At 43.0% G+C, this 19683-nt stretch overlaps 1 protein-coding gene across 50 annotated transcripts in view; it reads left to right on the forward strand.

The window, feature by feature from the left end:
* LOC110530483 (obscurin) overlaps window positions 1-19683 on the forward strand; it is a 92102-nt gene that overhangs the window by 2021 nt on the left and 70398 nt on the right. For all 50 annotated transcript variants that reach the window (XM_090182507.1, XM_090182520.1, XM_090182523.1 and 47 more), the window contains exons 2-18: window positions 113-1211; window positions 4237-4506; window positions 4994-5254; window positions 7411-7716; window positions 8098-8364; window positions 9125-9231; window positions 9592-9760; window positions 10533-10805; window positions 11031-11309; window positions 11784-12062; window positions 13026-13301; window positions 13759-14037; window positions 16820-17095; window positions 17465-17740; window positions 18081-18356; window positions 18442-18714; window positions 18828-19094. In XM_090182507.1, the coding sequence (XP_090038633.1) occupies window positions 122-1211; window positions 4237-4506; window positions 4994-5254; window positions 7411-7716; window positions 8098-8364; window positions 9125-9231; window positions 9592-9760; window positions 10533-10805; window positions 11031-11309; window positions 11784-12062; window positions 13026-13301; window positions 13759-14037; window positions 16820-17095; window positions 17465-17740; window positions 18081-18356; window positions 18442-18714; window positions 18828-19094 (5224 nt within the window). In that variant the 5' untranslated portion in view covers window positions 113-121. The remainder of the gene's footprint in view (window positions 1-112; window positions 1212-4236; window positions 4507-4993; window positions 5255-7410; window positions 7717-8097; window positions 8365-9124; window positions 9232-9591; window positions 9761-10532; window positions 10806-11030; window positions 11310-11783; window positions 12063-13025; window positions 13302-13758; window positions 14038-16819; window positions 17096-17464; window positions 17741-18080; window positions 18357-18441; window positions 18715-18827; window positions 19095-19683) is intronic.

The following is a 19683-nucleotide window of genomic DNA, read 5'->3' on the forward strand; positions in this document are numbered from 1 at the left end:
GATTTGGTTGCCTTTCCTATACACTTCTTGATATAGCCTAGTAATCTTGATTATTCTATTCTCTCAAAGGTGTGTTTCAATTCTAAATGACACTATTTCCTTGGTACACTAGGATCTAGTAATGGACCAGAACCTGTTTGGAGGGGCCCCCAGGTTTCTCACGCGGCCCAAGGCTTTCGCAGTGTGCGTGGGAAAGGATGCCACCTTGAGCTGCACCATCGTGGGCAACCCCATCCCACTGATTACCTGGGAAAAGGAGAAGCTACGTCTGACCTCTGGGGGCCGCTTCAAGATGGTGGATGATGGTGACGTCTACCGCCTCACCATCTACGATCTAACCCTGGAGGACAGCGGCCAGTACATGTGCCGGGCCAAAAACAATGTTGGGGAAGCATATGCATGCGTAACCCTTCACGTAGGCCTTCCACAGGAGATGGTGGAGAGGGCCCCCGTCTTCATGGTCAAGCCTACCTCCACACGCGTAGGCCTGGGGGGCGATGTGGTCTTCCACTGCCGGGTTGCGGCTTACCCAGAGCCCAAATTTGACTGGGAGAAGGACGGGCGTTACCTGGCCGAGACGAACCGCATCAAGGTGACATCGGACAGTGACAGCAGCTCTCTGAGGATCCAGAGCGTGCGCAGTCTGGACAGCGGCACATACACTTGCCGTGCCCAGAATTCGGTAGGCCGCTCTAACTCCGCCGCCACCTTGGTTGTAGACACCCAGGACTCCCATCACCTGGGCAAGGACAACAGCACCTCCCTCCTCTCCCACCTGCAGAAGCGTAAAGAAGGGATCTCTATCTACTGCACCACCGAGACCAGCAGCTCCACTTACAACTCCACCACCACCTCCTCGACCGCCACCACTATGGTCACAGATGGGTTGAGCCTTCTGGGTCTAGACCACAGCAGCGCAGCACTGGTCAGTCATCTGCCCAAAGGCGTCTTCACCCGCACCTGCACAGTGACTGAAGGCAAGCACGCCAAACTCAGCTGCTTCGTGACAGGCCACCCCAAGCCTCACATAATCTGGAGGAAGGATGGGGGGAACATTGGCGAGGGACGCAGACAAATCATGTATGAGGACCAGGCCGAGAACTTCATCCTCAAGATCCTGTACTGCAAACAGAGGGACAATGGTCTGTATACCTGTAACGCCTCCAATATGGCTGGACACACCTACAGCGCCGTGCTGGTGATAGTTAAAGGTAAGCAAAAAAATACATACAAATCACAAATGGTTGGTATTTCAAGAGCGATGTTTGATTGGAATATAAATTATGTAGAATAGTGCATTTACTCCATCGATTATTATTTTAATTTGAGAGTGCATCACATCTAAGTCTTCTAAAAATAAAATGTTTAGCATTAGTTATTCCATATTCTGCCATTACCGTACTCCCAAGTCTAGTTCATCACTCGGCTGTTGAGGATAAAGGGAGGGTAGTTTTCTTTAACGTTTCCATAACGAGGCAAAGGGATTCAGGTGTATTTAAGGGACAATGCTTGTCATGTGGGGAGATGACCTTAGATTAACTCTCTCTCATTGCTCTATATGAATTGCTGATAATCGACTAGTATATAACATGTATAGCATTTGCTTAAATATAGCTCAAATGTCTCTGCAATGCAGGCCTGCATAACAGTGGAGTTTGTCATTCTCGTGATGTTGAGGTCCCCCTGTACACGGGCTTATGTATGTGAAAGCATTGATTTCAAAGAGTGTTTAAAGGCCCAATGCAGCCATTTTTTACATGTTTTACCTTTTATATTTTAGTCATTTAGCAGACGCTCTTATCCAGAGCAACTTACAGCAGTGAGTGGATACATTATTATTATTTTTTTCCCATACTGAGCTCATTATCAAATAATTTCTGGGCGACAGTTAAGTACCTTATTGTGATTGTTCTCAATTAAAATAAAGAAACAAAAATAGCTTCTTAGCAAAGAGCAATTACTCCAGCAATAATTTTACTAGGACTGTCTGAGTGGTCTGAGTGGAGAGGTTAAAAATGAAAAAATGAGCTGTTATTCACCGCATGTTGATGTCTCCATGGCAACACTCCATTCCACCAAAACAGGCTGAAATTTCAGGCGGTCTTTACAAACAGCTTTTACACTAAAAGAACATTATCAACAATTGTATAATACACAGTATTATTACAATTTCATTGTGTGGAAATATACTGTATATAAAACACAGGAAAATCACATGGTCCTGCACTGGGCCTTTAAACATGATAGTGCAAGGAATCTGAAGAGGTTAAACGAGGGTGTGCTGTCCTTGAGATATCGGATAATGTCATACAGTCATGCTCTTACGGAAATGAGTCTCTATCCACACGAAAATAATTAACCAAAGTGAGCTAAAACGTTCACCTGAGCACAGTTTTACTTTGCCCCAACATAGACTTAAACTGTGCAACTAAGTGGTGGAATGCTGGCAGCGAAATGAAGGGGGAGTGTCATGTTTCATCTATTTTCTGCTAGTGATGAGTAGTTCACAGTTGCAATGATGGCCATTAGGTGCCAGAGCTAGGGTGATTTTCCATGAGCAACTCCTGATTTGCTAGAAGCCTGGAGCATGGAGATTTATCAATGGCGGTTGTTAATCTCGGTCTCAATTTGACAGCGAGTGCAATGCCCATGGCAGTGATTTTGGTTGCATCTGGTTATACAGTAATTGACACCAGATAATGGATTCTTGAGAGGCTTTACAAGCGAGAGGGACTGTATCCCTCCACCCTTTATGTACCTTTGTTTTTATTAACACCAGATCATTTGATGACCCACTGGTGTACAATAAGAACCTCTAGGAAATGTCATAATTGAAACATACTCAGTAGTCACAGTCCCAGCCAAACATTCAAAACACACATTCAAATGATAAGTTATGTGGAAAGATGATACCAGCACATAAACGCTAAACTAAAATGTAAGTGAATATGGTTTAGCCTCTGTTCCTTCTCAACTGTTTTCAAAGAGCATGAGCCAATATTTAACCTTTTACTGCAGTGGGCTAAACAAGGGTCACACAGTATGTCTTGGCAGCCTTACACAAATTTACTTTAAAACACAAGTCTACACCTCACACACATGGTTATGGTCTTAAAACAAAGAAGACACCTGTACCATGTCAGATATGGAGTTGAAATGCATTCCATTTTGAGTTTGCATCACAATATTACACTTGATATATATCACATAAGACTGAAATATAACAAAACAGTTTGACATAGAAACACCTGATTTTCGGGTGGGTTTTTGAAATAATGTTTATTAATTAAGAAATTATGCAAAATATGAATAACATTCCACCCATGAGGCAACTAGGTCATTTGACTGCGCTGCCTATTTTGAAATAATAAATAAATAGAGCTGATTATTCTGAGTGCTGATGTCTTGTTCTAAACTTGTCCAAATAGAAATGCAGTACATAATAATAGCCCTGTAAGTAGCCTTTTAAGCTCATTCCATAATAAAGTAAACAGACAGTTAAATCGTAGAGAACTAAAGCATTCTCGAAATGGAATGTTTCCTTTTGTTGCTGAAAATGGAACAGCACTTGTCTATGTAATCTGCTTTCTAAGGACTGTAAATTTTAGTTTTATTTGATGGAAATACTCTGTGATGTATTGGAGCCCATAGAAATCAGTCCTGTAGAATGTGTGTGTATCACATGAGGTGGACACATGACAAAATGCTGGCTTGGACTGGTCCAACCTTGGGTTGTTGATGGAGTACAACTGAAATACATAAGTGATTGAAACTTTAGTACTGTACAAGCACTTTAAAGGTTGAATCAGTGAAATTACGTTGCCACAGGCAGCACCGGAGATATTGAGATGAGTGAGAGTCACACGCAGTATCTGCGCATGTGCACAGATTCGCTTTGTGCTGTGTACAGTGTGGTAGCCAGGACACCAAAACAGTGGAGAAGTTGAGTCTTGCGCTTCAATGCTCTTAGTTGTTGCTGTTTACTTTCTGCTGAGAACGGTTCAAAGTAAGATACATTCATTTAATTACAGGAGTCACTCACCTTTTTAAAAATGTTCTGCAATCTTCCTATGTCAGAGCCCAAGGCAGGGTATGGCATATTAAAATAAATACATCCATTGTATCTGCAAAACAGAAAGAGATTGACTTTATGAGCAATTGATTTACGCATCCACCAATTTCCATAATTTCACTCACCTTCTGACAATTATTGTGTGTTCTTTCAATGATCCTCAGAGCCCAAGGTGCCTTTCAGGAGGAAGCTGCAGGATGTGGAGGTCCAGGAGAAGATGACGGCCACGCTGCTGTGTGAAGTGCCCATCTCCTCAACCCAGGCCAGCTGGTTCATGGAGGAGACGCGACTGGAGGACTGCTCCAAGTACCGAATGGAGGAGGAGGGCACCATGCGGCGCCTCACCATCCACAACGTCACCACCAATGATGATGCCGTCTACATCTGCGAGATGAAGGAGGGGAGCCGCACCGTGGCCGAGCTCACTGTGCTGGGTACGAGAGCCATTTTCTTGTATCTAGTCTTCTGACAAACTTTTGATGCCTCAATAACAAATATTATGCAACATTATCAACATTGAGATTGTTCCTACATCATACTTTGATGGAAAATATATCAGAGAGAAGTTTACAATGAAATGTTGTGCAGTTTCATCATGTAATAGGCATTACTGCCTATTACTGTCAAAATACTGTCAAAATATACTGTCAAAACACTGTCAAAGTATACTGTCAAAATATACTGTCAAAGTACTGTCAAAATATACTGTCAAAATACTGTCAAAATACAGTGTCAAAATATATTGTCAAAATATACAGTCAAAAAACTGTCAAAACATTTAATGATGCAAAGGGAGTCTCCAATTTCCTTTCTGACCTTTCAAGGGGGCAATAACCTTGGTATTCAGTTTACACAGTGTTAGTGCTGCAGCGTTGTAGACTACACTTGCCATTTGGTGACCCTTGTACTTGTCACTCACAGGCAACATCACTAAGAAGCTGCCCAGGAGAACTGTAGTGCCAGTGAGTGATACAGTGATCTTCTGCGTTGAGCTGGAGCACCCCTGTTCTGACGCCTACTGGACACGCAATGCCGAGCGTCTGAAGCCGGACACACGCATAATAATTGCGTGCACCCTCAGGCAGTACACTTTAACCATCAGCCACTGCCAAGCTGACGACTCAGGAGAGGTGGCCTTCATGGCTGGAGACTGCAAGACCTCCACAAGATTCTCTGTCACAGGTGAGCTACAAACATAGACCTACATGCATAGCACAGACTCTAAAGCCCTTTTCCTGTCACAACATCAAATTAGGAAATCCTACGTTTAAATTCCATTTTGATTAATCTGATCACAAAGGCTAACTATATTTATTTTATTTCACCTTTATTTAACCAGGTAGGCTAGTTGAGAACAAGTTCTCATTTACAACTGCGATAACCAAGATAAAGCAAAGCAGTTGGACACATACAACAACACAGAGTTACAAATGGAGTAAAACAAACATACAGTAAATAATACAGTAGAAGAAGAAGAAAAAGTCTATATGCATTGTGTGCAAATGAGGTAAGATAAGGGAGGTAAGGCAATAAATAGGCCATGGTGGCGAAGTAATTACAATATAGCAATTAAACACTGGAATGGTAGATGTCCAGAAGATGATTGTGCAAGTACAGATAATGGGGTGCAAAGGAGCAAGATAAATAAATAAATACAGTATGGGGATGAGGTAGATGGATGGATGGGCTAATTACAGAAGGGCTATGTACATGTGCAGTGATCTGTGAGTTGCTCTGACAGCTGGTGCTTCAAGCTGGTGAGGGAGATAAGACTCTCCAGCTTCAGTGATTATTGCAGTTCATTCCAGTCATTAGCAGCAGAGAACTGGAAGGAGAGACAGTCAAAGGAGGAATTGGCTTTGGGGGTGACCAGTGAGATATACCTGCTGGTGCGCGTGCTACGGGTGGGTGCTGCTATGGTGACCAGTGAGCTGAGATAAGGTGGGGCTTTACCTAGCAAAGACTTGTAGATGACCTGGAGCCAGCGGGTTTGGCGACGACTAAGAAGCGAGGGCCAGCCAACGAGAGCGTACAGGTTGCAGTGGTGGGTAGTATATGGGGCTTCGGTGACAAAACTGATGGCACTGTGATAGACTGCATCCAATTTGTTGAATAGTGTTGGAGGTGTTGGAGTAGAGTGTTGTAAATTACATCGCCGAAGTCGAGGATCGGTAGGATGGTCAGTTTTACGAGGGTATGTTTGACAGCATGAGTGAAGGATGCTTTGCTGCTGAATAGAAAGCAGATTCTAGATTTAATTTTGGATTGGAGATGTTTAATGTGAGTCTGGAAGGAGAGTTTACAGTCTAACCAGACACATAGGTATTTGTAGTTGTCCACATATTCTAAGTCAGAACCATCCAGAGTAGTGATGCTGGACGGGCGGGCAGGTGCGGGCAGCGATCGGTGGACGAGCATGCATTTAGTTTTACTTGCATTTAAGAGCAGTTGGAGGCCACGGAAGGAGAGTTGTATGGCATTGAAGCTCGTCTGGAGATTAGTTAACACAGTGTCCAAAGAAGGGCCAGAAGTATACAGAATGGTGGCGTCTGCGTAGAGGTGGATCAGAGAATCACCAGCAGCAAGAGCGACATCATTGATGTATACAGAGAAGAGAGTCGGCCAAAGAATTGAACCCTATGGCACCCCCATAGAGACTGCCAGAGGTCCGGAGAACAGGCCCTCCGATTTGACACTCTGAACTCTATCAGAGAAGTAGTTGGTGAACCAGGCGAGGCAATCTTTTGAGAAACCAAGGCTGTTGAGTCTGCCGATAAGAATGTGATGATTGTCGAAATCTTTAGCCAGGTCGATGAGTACGGCTGCACAGTATTGTCTCTTATCGATGGCGGTTATGATATCGTTTAAGACCTTGAGCGTGGCTGAGGTACACCCATGACCAGCTCGGAGACCAGACTGCACAGCGAAGAAGGTACGGTGGTATTTTAAATGGTAATCTGTTTGTTAACTTGGCTTTCGAAGACCTTAGAAAGGCATGGTAGGATAGATATAGGTCTGTAGCAGTTTGGGTCTAGAGTGTCTCCCCCTTTGAAGAGGGGGATGACCGTGGCTGCTTTCCAATCTTTGGGAATCTCAGACAGAGAGGTTGAACCGGCTAGTAATAGGGGTTGCAACAATTTTGGCAGATCATTTTAGAAAGAGAGGGTCCAGATTGTCTAGCCCAGCTGATTTGTAGGGGTCTATATTTTGCAGCTCTTTCAGAACATCAGCTATCTGGATTTGTTCTATACATCTGCAGATACATCATATCACTGACTTTTCTCAGGATTTATCATACATACGTGAGCCATTCCAAACTATACCTCCCTACCTCCCAGCTGCCAGAAAGCATCCTCCTGATCCCCCCATCGATGTGGTGGTGCGCAACAAGACAGACTCATCCATCACCCTCCACTGGTCCCCCCCAGACAGTGACCGCCCTGTGCCCATCAAGGGGTACATGGTAGAGAGGAGGAAGGTGGGTGCCCAGACCTGGCAGAGGTGCAATGGCATGGAGATCAGCCCCTTTACTGAGATCACGATCCAGAACTTCACAGAGGAGGCCAGCTACCAGTTCCGCATTTCTGCAGTCAACAACTATGGCCAGAGCCAATACCTGGAGGTGCCCGGGACCTTCTACCTTGGTGAGACAGACAAACATCTTCTTACTCCTTATTATTTGGTTTTATTGAAGAAGAAACTAATGGCAGTCTAGGAATACTCCTGGAGATGTATGAGGTAGACAAGAAGAATGTGGGTCTGCACCAAGGCTTTTAGGTTCCAGGTAGAACCATTTTGGTTTTGAGGTTCCATGTAGAACAAGAAGAGGGTTCTACATAGAACCCAAAAGGTTTCTACCTGGAACCAAAAAGGGTTCTACCAGGATCCTAAAATGGTTCTCCTATTGGGACAGCAGAATAACCTTTTTGGAACTTTTCAACAGGTACTCACAATCAAACCGTAATATATAAAAACACCAGCATGCTACTTTTGTAATACTGATGTGATTCAACCATTTCTTACAGAGCCCAGTGCAGAGGTGAAAACAGGCCTGATGAACAGCACAGCCATCTCAGGTGAGGAGGCCTCACTCTCCGTGGATCTGTCTGCCGTGTGCTCTGGCTTCTGGTCTATCAACGGACGCCTCCTGCGTAGTGGTGGTGACTACCTCATCACCCGCCAAAAGACCATGCACACGCTGATGATCCGGACGGTCTTGATGGAGATGAACGGAGCCGTGGTCAAATTTGTGGGCGGTGGCTCGGAGAGCACTTGTATACTCAAAGTGAAGGGTAAGCACTGGAATAGGGGGCAATGCCAAGAATAAGAACTGTGGTTGAATATGCATATCTTCATTAGCATGATGCTTTGAGTTGCCTGTATAAATCAAATCAAATAAAATATGCTTTGTAAACAACAGGTGTAGACTAACAGTGAAATGCTTACTTATACGGGCCCTTCCCAACAATGCAGAGAGAAAGAAAATAGAGAAATAACAGAAAATAAAACATGTAATAATAAAAGTAATAATAAATACACGATGAGTATAAAGGCTATACATACATAATCCAAAAAATGTACTACCTAGAACCGAAAAGGGTTCTTTGGCTGTCCCCATAGGAGAAGAACCCTTTGTTGAACACTTTTTGGTACTACTGTAGGTAGAACCCTTTTGGTTCCAGATAGAACCCTTTTGGGTTCCATGTAGAACCCTTTCCTCTCTTTCTTATTGATCTATTGACTAATTTACTGCATGGTGATGTCACCAGGCAGACCAAAACTCCATCCCACCAAAACAGGATGAAATTCTAGACTTTCTTTACAAGTAGCTTTTACACTTTTACACTAAAAGGGCGTTATACTAATTTTCACAATTTCACACTATTATTCCAACCTCATAGTGCTGTACAAGCAGTTAGGAACCTCATCTGTTAGCTGTTCTGTTGGTAGACAGTCACCATCTTTCCATTGGAATTTCCCATACAACAACTACAATTCAATACTCTGTAATAAGCATAGCCCCGGTAGCTTATGTGAAACCTCTATTTACAGCTCCACCTATCCGGTTCACCAGTAAGTCTGCTCACACTGAGGTGGTGACCTGCAGCGCCCAGTCCTCCGCCCAGATGACCACAGAGGTGTCTGATTACCATGCCCAGGTGTGTAGTGGTCCTTTTGTAGCTCAGTTGGTAGCGCGTGGCGCTTGTCACACCGGGGTAGTGGGTTTGATTCCCAGGACCAGCCATGCATAAAATGTATGCACGACTGTAAATCACTTTGGATAAAAGTGTTTGCTAAATGGCATATATTTTCTAATGGCATATATAATATATGAAGTCCAGATGACTGAATTAATTAATGAACCCTGTTAGTGTTAGGAGTAGTGTTATAAATACAAAAATAAAAATACTTAAGACTTTCTCTTTTGAATTGTTCAGATTCAATTCACTGTGTAAATCACTGTGTAATGCTGTCTCTTGTGCGGATTGTGCATTTCAATGTTTCCTCCGACTCTGTAGGTGGTCTGGATGAAGAATGGACGGGAGCTGAAGATGGGCAAGAAGTATGAGTGCATAACCACTGACCACAAGAGGATCCTGATGGTGCACAATGTCACTGAAGAGGACACGGGAATCTATGAGTGTGTCCTAAACGAAGACAGAATGTCCCTGAAGCTTTCTCTAAAAGGTACAACAGGACAGCCGAAATATCAAGAATAAAGACTCAACTCCTGTAGTAATCTATCATGCTAGAAATAAGAAACCACTCCAATGTCTACAACATATTAATAACTTGTTGACACCTGGTGGAAAGTGGAAACCTGATCCCTCAGATTCCCATATAATTGTAATACAATAACAGAAATAGCTACATTTTGTACAGCTTCACTGAAAACCCGTTTTGTACTTTATCTTTATTTTTTACGTATGACAGATGTTGTTACACTCGAAATCCAGTAGGTTAGTCTGACCCCGGATCTTAAACTGACACGGCGTATGAAGTGCGACCTCTAACCTACATTGCCTACAGAAAGCCCCTCTCACACCATGTGACACACAGGGACAGACTGTGCTGTGACAGCTAACACCAGGTGGTAGTGAGTCGTCTAGCATGGGAAAGAGCTCTCTGTCATCATGTAATAAAGTCCAATGTGTCACTGGTACCGTCCCCAATCCTCCAACCACGCACAGGCAGACACCCACCTATCATATGATGGTGTATGAAATGTAGCTGTTTGGTTATAAAAGCATAATCAAATATTTGTAAAGCGAATAAATCATCATAGATGATTCTGTCATTGCATATTTTTTTGTCATATTCAATTCCACATGGGCCTTTGTTAACATTTAATTATAACCTTAAGGTATTAATAGATTTCCACCACAACTCTATAAACTAAAAAAGCAGACAAATCATGTTTTTGTTCTTGATGACAAATCCATCCATGTTTCTCTTCCAGATGAAGCAAAATTCCTGAACAAGCCCAGGGGTCCCATGGGGGTGGCACCTGCCCTCAGTGGGCACCTTGAGTTGAACTGTGAGGTATCGTCTGCCAGCGGGGTGGTGGTGTGGAGGAAGGATCAGACAGTGGTCATTGAGGACCAAAGAACGACCATTATCTCCAAAGGGACACAGAGGAGACTGGTTATCAAGAACGCCAAGAAGAGTGACGAGGGACACTACTCCTGCGAGACAGCGGAAGACAAAGTCACATTCCAGGTCAAGATAAAAGGTAAGAGAGAGAAGGAATGTCTGTAGAGCACACCGGACAAACAATATCATTGTATTCAGCTTGTATAATACCTAGTCATATATTTTTTTTTATGTTTAAGCTAGAAAAACTAGTGTCCCCTCAGAATCATAGACTGCCCATACAAATACTGTTCCTGTTTTCAGTGTTCAACCCAAAAAGAAATGTTTCTGATTTTACTTAGCCATTCCATGACTGTTCCCTCAGAAGTTCAACAGGCTGCCTTCACCAACAAGGACTCTGTACAGAAGGAAGTGAGAGCTACTCTCTCCCAGAAAGCCACTCTGAGCTGTGAGGTTGCAGATACTAAGACAGAGGTGAAATGGTACAAGGATGGCAAACAGATCATTGCAAGTAAAACAGTCTCCATGGAGACAAAGGGCAAGAGTCGTCTGTTGGTAGTAGACAAAATGGAGAAAAAGGATGCTGGAGAGTACACCTGTGAAGCTAGAGCAGAGAAGCTGGTCTTTAAAATACATGTGTCAGGTAAGCCAAATATTGAGTTACTGTCTATTGTCTACTTTTGCACGAGGTTGCTGGAGTGGTTGTCCATGTGCCAGTCTTGCAAATTTGAAATGTTTTCCCCCTTAGTCCTTGGTGATGGTTTGAACAATGTACAACATTTGAATTTCTTCAGCTCTGCTCATTATGTTAGAAATGTATGGTTGTTTTGTTAGTTTCAATGTGTTCTAATTGAGACCTAAAAATGTGTGAGGTTATCAGATAAAATATTGTTTGGAGATATGGGCTTCAAAGCTGTTTCATTGGATGATTTTGCTTTCATGGCTTCTGAGGACACCTCAATGATGCGATGTGTCTGCCTCTGCTATATTAGTGCTGTAGCTGGTTGACTATGGCTGTTATATATGTCAATGCTACCCATGTCTGTCCAGTGTCGAAAAATTATTCCTGTTTTCATTATTTGACCCCTACTATGCCCCTCCATGATTGTTCCCTCAGAAGCCCAACAGGCTGCCTTCACCAACAAGGACTCTGTACAGAAGGAGGTGAAAGCTACTCTCTCCCAGAAAGCCACTCTGAGCTGTGATGTGTCAGATTCCAAGACTGAGGTGAAATGGTACAAGGATGGCAAACTGCTGACTTCCAGTAAGACAGTCTCCATGGAGACAAAGGGCAAGACTCGTCAGCTGGTGATAGAGAAGGTGGAGAAGAAGGATGCTGGAGAGTACACCTGTGAGGTTGGAGCAGAAAAACTGGTCTATGAGATACAGGTGACAGGTAAGGAGGATATCGACTTGCTGTCTTGTCTCCTTTCTGCCCGATTGCTTGAATGGTGGTCTGTCTGCTCTTTACATTAATGAGGAATTGGACCTTGCATGTTACAGGCACCAGCAGTCCGCCACCCCACCTCCAAGCACTCTGAGCTCTTCAGCCTAATATCTATTGCTTCTAATATTGTTATGTAGCCCAGTTCGTTGTCTTTTTTCAATTATATGTGACATTTGAATTGTCCATTTTTTTTATTCTTCCACATATTCCTTGTTAATATGTATTCACTCCTTTTTTGCCAGTCTCTAATCAACTATCTGCTTGCACCTGTTGTGCCTGTTACGCACAGCAGGTGTGTCTTCTTAAGTACGTCTTCCTAATTTGTTTGTACATTACTGACGATAAGGCCGAAACGTATGCTCCGTTTTTGTTTATTAACTTTGTACTTTTTGTATTCTTTTGAGCGTGGATTAAATTAAGTGTATTATTTTTGCACGTCGGCCTCCTTGGGTTATTCCTTTTCATGGTTTTGAGTGCCAGTACCTTTTGAACTCTACATATATTTTTTCTCCTACACACCGGCTGCCTTCCATTGTAGCCTGACTGCAAACCCTCATACTGGCTTTCTGCTCTACACATTGGACATGTTTATCTTAGGAGAAGATAACTATTAAATATTTACCTCTCCCCTCGGATGCTTTGGCAAGTGTACTGTTGAATTACATTTAGCTTTTGTCTCAGTAAGAAACAAATGCCTAGTTTTTTGCCATACTGATAAAGTTGAGATCTTAGGATTAGTTGATTCCATCAGACAAGGGGCTATGTTTGAGGCTTCAACGTTGTTTCCTTGCTTGATTTGGCTCTGGTTGTTTTGCTTTGTGGCTTATGGGGGCGTCTCACTGGTCTCTGTCCCTTTTGTGGCTGTGTGTCTATTCCCATTCTAAATTTGAACTGCTAATGGTTGATTTACAGAGGCCCAGGCTGCCTTCTCCAATAAGGACTCTGTACAGAGAGAGGTTAGAGCTGCTCTCTCCCAGAAAGCCACTCTGAGCTGTGATGTGTCAGATACCAAGACTGAGGTGAAATGGTACAAGGATGGCAAACTTCTGACTTCCAGTAAGACAGTCTCCATGGAGACAAAGGGAAAGACACGTCAGCTGGTGATAGAGAAGGTGGAGAAGAAGGATGCTGGAGAGTACACCTGTGAGGTTGGAGCAGAGAAACTGGTCTTTAAGATACATGTGACAGGTATGGAGGATATATTGGATTTACTGTCTGTCTATTGTTTGCTCTGGGGCATATAGTGGGACGAATGGTTGTCTATATGCCTGACCTACAAATATTTATTTGATAAAACTTGTCTTTGACAAAGGTTGTTTCATTTGTCGAGTTGTCTTCCCAAGTTGACATCTCCTACATTCTGTGTTGCTGCTCTAGCTTATATTACATCTGAATAGTCTGTTTCTGTGTTGCTGCTATAGCTTATATTACATCTGAATAGTCTGTTTCTGTGTTTGTTGCGCAGTTTGTTTGTCTCCGTACCATGTTAGAATTGCTGACAGTTAACTCTCGGTGTCATTCTGTAGACAATTCTCCCCGTGTCTGTACAGGACAGTAAGTAGTGTGTTCTGCGTTTGGTGCTGATACTGTTTGACCCTAAATTAAGTTTTTCTGCCATTGTGCCCCTCCATGACTGTTCCATCAGAAGCACATCAGGCTGCATTCACCAATAAGGACTCTATACAGAAAGAGGTGAAAGCTACTCTCTCCCAGAAAGCCACTCTGAGCTGTGAGGTATCAGATACCAAGACAGAGGTGAAATGGTACAAGGATGGCAAACTTCTGACTTCCAGTAAGACAGTCTCCATGGAGACAAAGGGCAAGACTCGTCAGCTGGTGATAGAGAAGGTGGAGAAGAAGGATGCTGGAGAGTACACCTGTGAGGTTGGAGCAGAGAAGCTGGTCTTTAAGATACAGGTGACAGGTATGCAGGAGTTGTTTTTTAGTTAGGAGCCCTCTGTGATGTGATTTAGGTTTTGGTTGCTTGAATGGTTGTCCGTTTGTCTGTCCTATTAATTAAAATTGTATTCTCCTTATTTAAAGATAATCGTAAGAGATTTTCTTAAGTCGGAGAAGATGTTATGGGACATACACAGTTACATTTTTAGTTCTGTTTTTTAACTTACAGCTATTTAGTTATTTTCTAAGTGTAATTGGTAACGTTGCCTTAGCATTTGTGAGTTCTATCTTGCAAAAAAATAGGTTTAATTGGTTGTTTTGATTGCGCACAGCATTGTCCTTTGAACATTTTGTCTCGATTCACAGATGTTTCTCATGGGGATATCTGAGTGCTCTGTTTCCCAGTTTGTTGCTCTGGACTGTGTGTCCATCTCCACGCCACATTTGAATTTCAGATGGTTGACTTTGCAAGGCTGCTCTATGTCGAATAACTCCCGTATTTGTCCAGTCTAGAGATATGGTTCCTGTTTTCATGTGATATTGAGGTTTCTCATTTCCATCATATCCCTAAATTGTTCCTCCTTTAGAAATGAAGGCTGCTTTCTCCAATAAGGACTTTGTACAGCAGGGAATGAAAGCTACTCTCTCCCAGAAAGCCACTCTGAGCTGTGAGCTGTTAGATACCAAGACAGAGGTGAAATGGTACAAATATGGCAAGCTACTGACTTCCACTAAGACAGTCCACATGTTGTCAATGAGCAAAGCTTGTCAGCTTGTGATAGAAAATGTGTAGAAAAAGGATGCTGGAGAGTACACCTGTGAGGCTGGAGCAGAGAAGTTGGTCTTTAAGATACAGCTGGCTCTATTATTGTTTCTCAGAAGGCTTTGGAGGCTGAACAGTTGTCAATGTACAGTGGGGAGAACAAGTATTTGATACACTGCCGATTTTGCAGGTTTTTCCTACTTACAAAGCATGTAGAGGTCTGTCATTTTTATCATAGGTACACTTCAACTGTGAGAGACGGAATCTAAAACAAAAATCCAGAAAATCACATTGTATGATTTTTAAGTAATTCATTTGCATTTTATTGCATGACATAAGTATTTGATCACCTACCAACCAGTAGGAATTCCGGCTCTCACAGACCTGTTAGTTTTTCTTTAAGAAGCCCTCCTGTTCTCCACTCATTACCTGTATTAACTGCACCTGTTTGAACTCGTTACCTGTATAAAATACACCTGTCCACACACTCAATCAAACAGTGCAACCTCTCCACAATGGCCAAGACCAGAGAGCTGTGTAAGGACATCAGGGATAAAATTGTAGACCTGCACAAGGCTGGGATGGGCTACAGGACAATAGGCAAGCAGCTTGGTGAGAAGGCAACAACTGTTGGCGCAATTATTAGAAAATGGAAGAAGTTCAACATGACGGTCAATCCCCCTCGGTCTGGGACTCCATGCAACATCTCACCTCATGGGGCATCAATGATCATGAGGAAGGTGAGTGATCAGCCCAGAACTACACGGCAGGACCTGGTCAATGACCTGAAGAGAGCTGGGACCACAGTCTCAAAGAAAACCATTAGTAACACACTACGCCATCATGGATTAAAATCCTGCAGCGCACGCAAGGTCCCCCTGCTCAAGCCAGCGCATGTCCAGGTCCGTCTGAAGTTTGCCAATGACCATCTGGATGATCCAGAGGAGGAATGGGAGAAGGTCATGTGGTCTGATGAGACAAAAATAGAGCTTTTGGTCTAAACTCCACCTGCCGTGTTTGGAGGAAGAAGAAGGATGAGTACAACCCCACGAACACCATCCCAACCGTGAAGCATGGAGGTGGAAACATCATTCTTTGGGGATGCTTTTCTGCAAAGGGGACAGGACGACTGCACCGTATTGAGGGGAGGAGGGATGGGGCCATGTATCGCGAGATCTTGTCCAACAACCTCCTTCCCTCAGTAAGAGCATTGAAGATGGGTCGTGGCTGGGTCTTCCAGCATGACAACGACCCGAAACACACAGCCAGGGCAACTAAGGAGTGGCTCCGTAAGAAGCATCTCAAGGTCCTGGAGTGGCCTAGCCAGTCTCCAGACCCGAACCCAATAGAAAATCTTTGGAGGGAGCTGAAAGTCTATATTGCCCAGCGACAGCCCCGAAACCTGAAGGATCTGGAGAAGGTCTGTATGGAGGAGTGGGCCAAAATCCCTGCTGCAGTGTGTGCAAACCTGGTCAAGAACTACAGGAAACGTATGATCTCTGTAATTGCAAACAAAGGTTTCTTTATCAAATATTAAGTTCTGCTTTTCTGATGTATCAAATACTTATGTCATGCAATAAAATGCAAATTAATTACTTAAAAATCATACAATGTGATTTTCTGGATTTTTGTTTTAGATTCCGTCTCTCACAGTTGAAGTGTACCTATGATAAAAATTACAGACCTCTACATGCTTTGTAAGTAGGAAAACCTGCAAAATCGGCCAGAGTATCAAATACTTGTTCTCCCCACTGTATATGTTCTCTACATTGTCTACAAATGTTTTCCATAATAGAAAGACGTTATAGTGTTGTCTTTTTTTATTGTTTTGCTAATGTCTGAATTGTCCGTTACCCTGTTTGTTGCATTGTCTTGTCTGAGTCTTACTACTTTATAAATGCAGATGGTTGATTTATCTAGCATTTGTATTGCTTATGTCCCCTAATGTCTGTTGTGTGTAAGATATGGTTTGGTTGTTGGGATTGTTTGACCTTGAATGTTATGTTTCTGGTACTATCATGCCCCTCCATAATTGTTCCCTCAGAAACTCAAGCAGCTTTTACCAATAAGGACTCTGTACAGAAGGAGGTGAAAGCTACTCTCTCCCAGAAAGCCACTCTGAGCTGTGAGGTATCTGACACCAAGACTGAGGTGAAATGGTACAAGGATGGCAAACTGCTGACTTCAAGTAAGACAGTCTCCATGGAGACAAAGGGCAAGGCTCGTCAGCTGGTGATAGAGAAGGTGGAGAAGAAGGATGCTGGACAGTACACCTGTGAGGTTGGAGCGGAGAAGCTGGTCTTTAAGCTACAGGTGACAGGTATGGGACGATTTCAAAGCTGGCTGTCCATTGATGTTTCTCTCAAGGTTTTGGAGGCTGGATGGTTGTCAATGTACTGTGTCTGTGTTCTACGTTGTCTACAATTTTCTTCTCCCAAGGAAAGACATGTTATACTGTTGTTTGTTTTGATGGTTTTGTTAGTGTGGAAGTCTAAATTGTATGTTCTTCTGTCTCATAATGCTTTAGAAATGCAGATTTTTTTTTAACTTACTCTGACAATATCGCTTGATTTCCCTTTTGTATGTCATGTGCAAGATATCCAAAGGGTTTCTGATTTGGTGTTGGGATTGTTTGACCCTAAATGAAGGGTTTCTGGTTTTACCATACCCTTCAATGATCCCCATTCAGAGGCCCAGGCTGCTTTCTCCAATAAGGACTCTGTACAGAAGGAGGTGAAAGCTACTCTCTCCCAGAAAGCCACTCTGAGCTGTGAGGTATCTGACACCAAGACTGAGGTGAAATGGTACAAGGATGGCAAACTGCTGACTTCCAGTAAGACAGTCTCCATGGAGACAAAGGGCAAGACTCGTCAGCTGGTGATAGAGAAGGTGGAGAAGAAGGATGCTGGAGAGTACACCTGTGAGGTTGGAGCAGAGAAACTGGTCTTTAAGATACAGGTGACAGGTATGGAGGATATGAAAGCTGGCTGTCTATTGATGTTTCTCTTAAGGCTTTGTAGGCTGAATGGTCCCAAACCAGATGATGTTTTGTATACTCAAGTCAATGGCCTCTGAATGTATTGCCCATTTTGTTTTGGTAGATGTCTGTCTCTTGGTTGCATATTTGTGTCTAAAGCTATATTTCAATAGCTGGTAATTGACTTAATAGTCTAGCCATTGTATTGCTCAACACCTCCCAGTCTCATGTCTGTCCAGTGTAGAGATGTGCTTCCTGTTTGTTTTGTGTTCAACCCTGAATGAAGGGGTTCTAATTCCACTGTGGCATGTCATCATTTCTCCTTCAGAGATTCAAGCAGCTTTCACCAACAAAGAGTCTGTAAAGAAGGAGGTGAAAGCTACTCTCTCCCAGAAAGCCACTCTGAGCTGTGATGTGTCAGATACCAAGACAGAGGTGAAATGGTACAAGGATGGTAAGCTGCTGACTTCCAGTAAGACAGTCTCCATGGAGACAAAGGGCAAGACTCGTCAGCTGGTGATAGAGAAGGTGGAGAAGAAGGATGCTGGACAGTACACCTGTGAGGTTGGAGCAGAGAAGCTGGTCTTTAAGATACAGGTGACAGGTATGATGTCATTGACTCATTCAACCGTATTTGTTATACCCATCACTATCATCACTATGCTAACAAGTCTTATTTTTTTCTCTAGAATCCTCTGCCAAGTTTAAAAAGACTGCTGTGAAGGATATATGCAGTGTTCAAGCAAGTGAGAAGATTGTTTTGACCACTGAGCTGACTTCGGAGAGTGCCAGTGTTAAGTGGTTCAGGGATGGAGTAGAGTTGAAGGAAGGCACTAAATATGAGATGAAGAGAGAGGGTCATTCTCGTACCCTGATTGTGAAGTCCACCGAAGTCAAAGACAGTGGCACCTACTCTTGCCACACTGATGATGACAAGCTTGAGTTCAAAGTTCAAGTCAAACGTTAGTTAGCAATTCATTCATCAGAACAATTGATTGGCGTGTACAGTCAATACTGACATGAGAGTGTGCATATAAAATGTAGTTAATTAAGTTCTGTCCATGTTTCCTCTCAGATACACCGCTGAAGTTTGTGGTGCCGTTGCAGCCTGTAGCCACAGAGCTGGGTGTTACGCTGACCCTGACCTGTGAACTGAACCAAGCCTCAGGGGACGTACTCTGGCGCCACAACAGTCGTGAGGTCAAACCCGGTGGCAGGTTCTGTGTCAGCGCTGACAGTGCCAAGCGGGTCCTTACCGTAACAGGAATGACCAAAGAGGATGAGGGAGAGTACATCTGTGAATGCAAAGATGATAAGACCTCTGCCAAGGTCTCCACCAACGGTAGCTGAGGCTTTACTTTCATTAGATTTAACACTTGGTCACTCATTACTGCAGCATATAGTTACAGACATAAACAACATAGTTAATGACATATACAACACAGTTACAGACATGTACAACACAGTTACAGACATGTACAACATGGTTACAGACTTGTACCAGAAAGTTACAGACATGTACTACATAGTTACAGACATATACAACACAGTTACAGACATATACATCATAGTTACAGACATATACAACACAGTTACAGACATATACAACACAGTTACAGACATATACATCATAGTTACAGACATATACAACACAGTTACAGACATATACATCATAGTTACAGACATATACAACACAGTTACAGACATGTACAACATAGTTACAGACTTGTACCAGAAAGTTACAGACATGTACTACACAGTTACAGACATATACATCATAGTTACAGACATATACAACACAGTTACAGACATGTACAACATAGTTACAGACTTGTACCAGAAAGTTACAGACATGTACTACACAGTTACAGACATATACAACACAGTTACAGACATATACAACACAGTTACAGACATATACAACATAGTTA

This window comes from Oncorhynchus mykiss, chromosome 8, assembly GCF_057628025.1.
Source record: "Oncorhynchus mykiss isolate SJ-2025 chromosome 8, ASM5762802v1, whole genome shotgun sequence".
NCBI classification, from domain to species: Eukaryota; Metazoa; Chordata; class Actinopteri; order Salmoniformes; family Salmonidae; genus Oncorhynchus; species Oncorhynchus mykiss.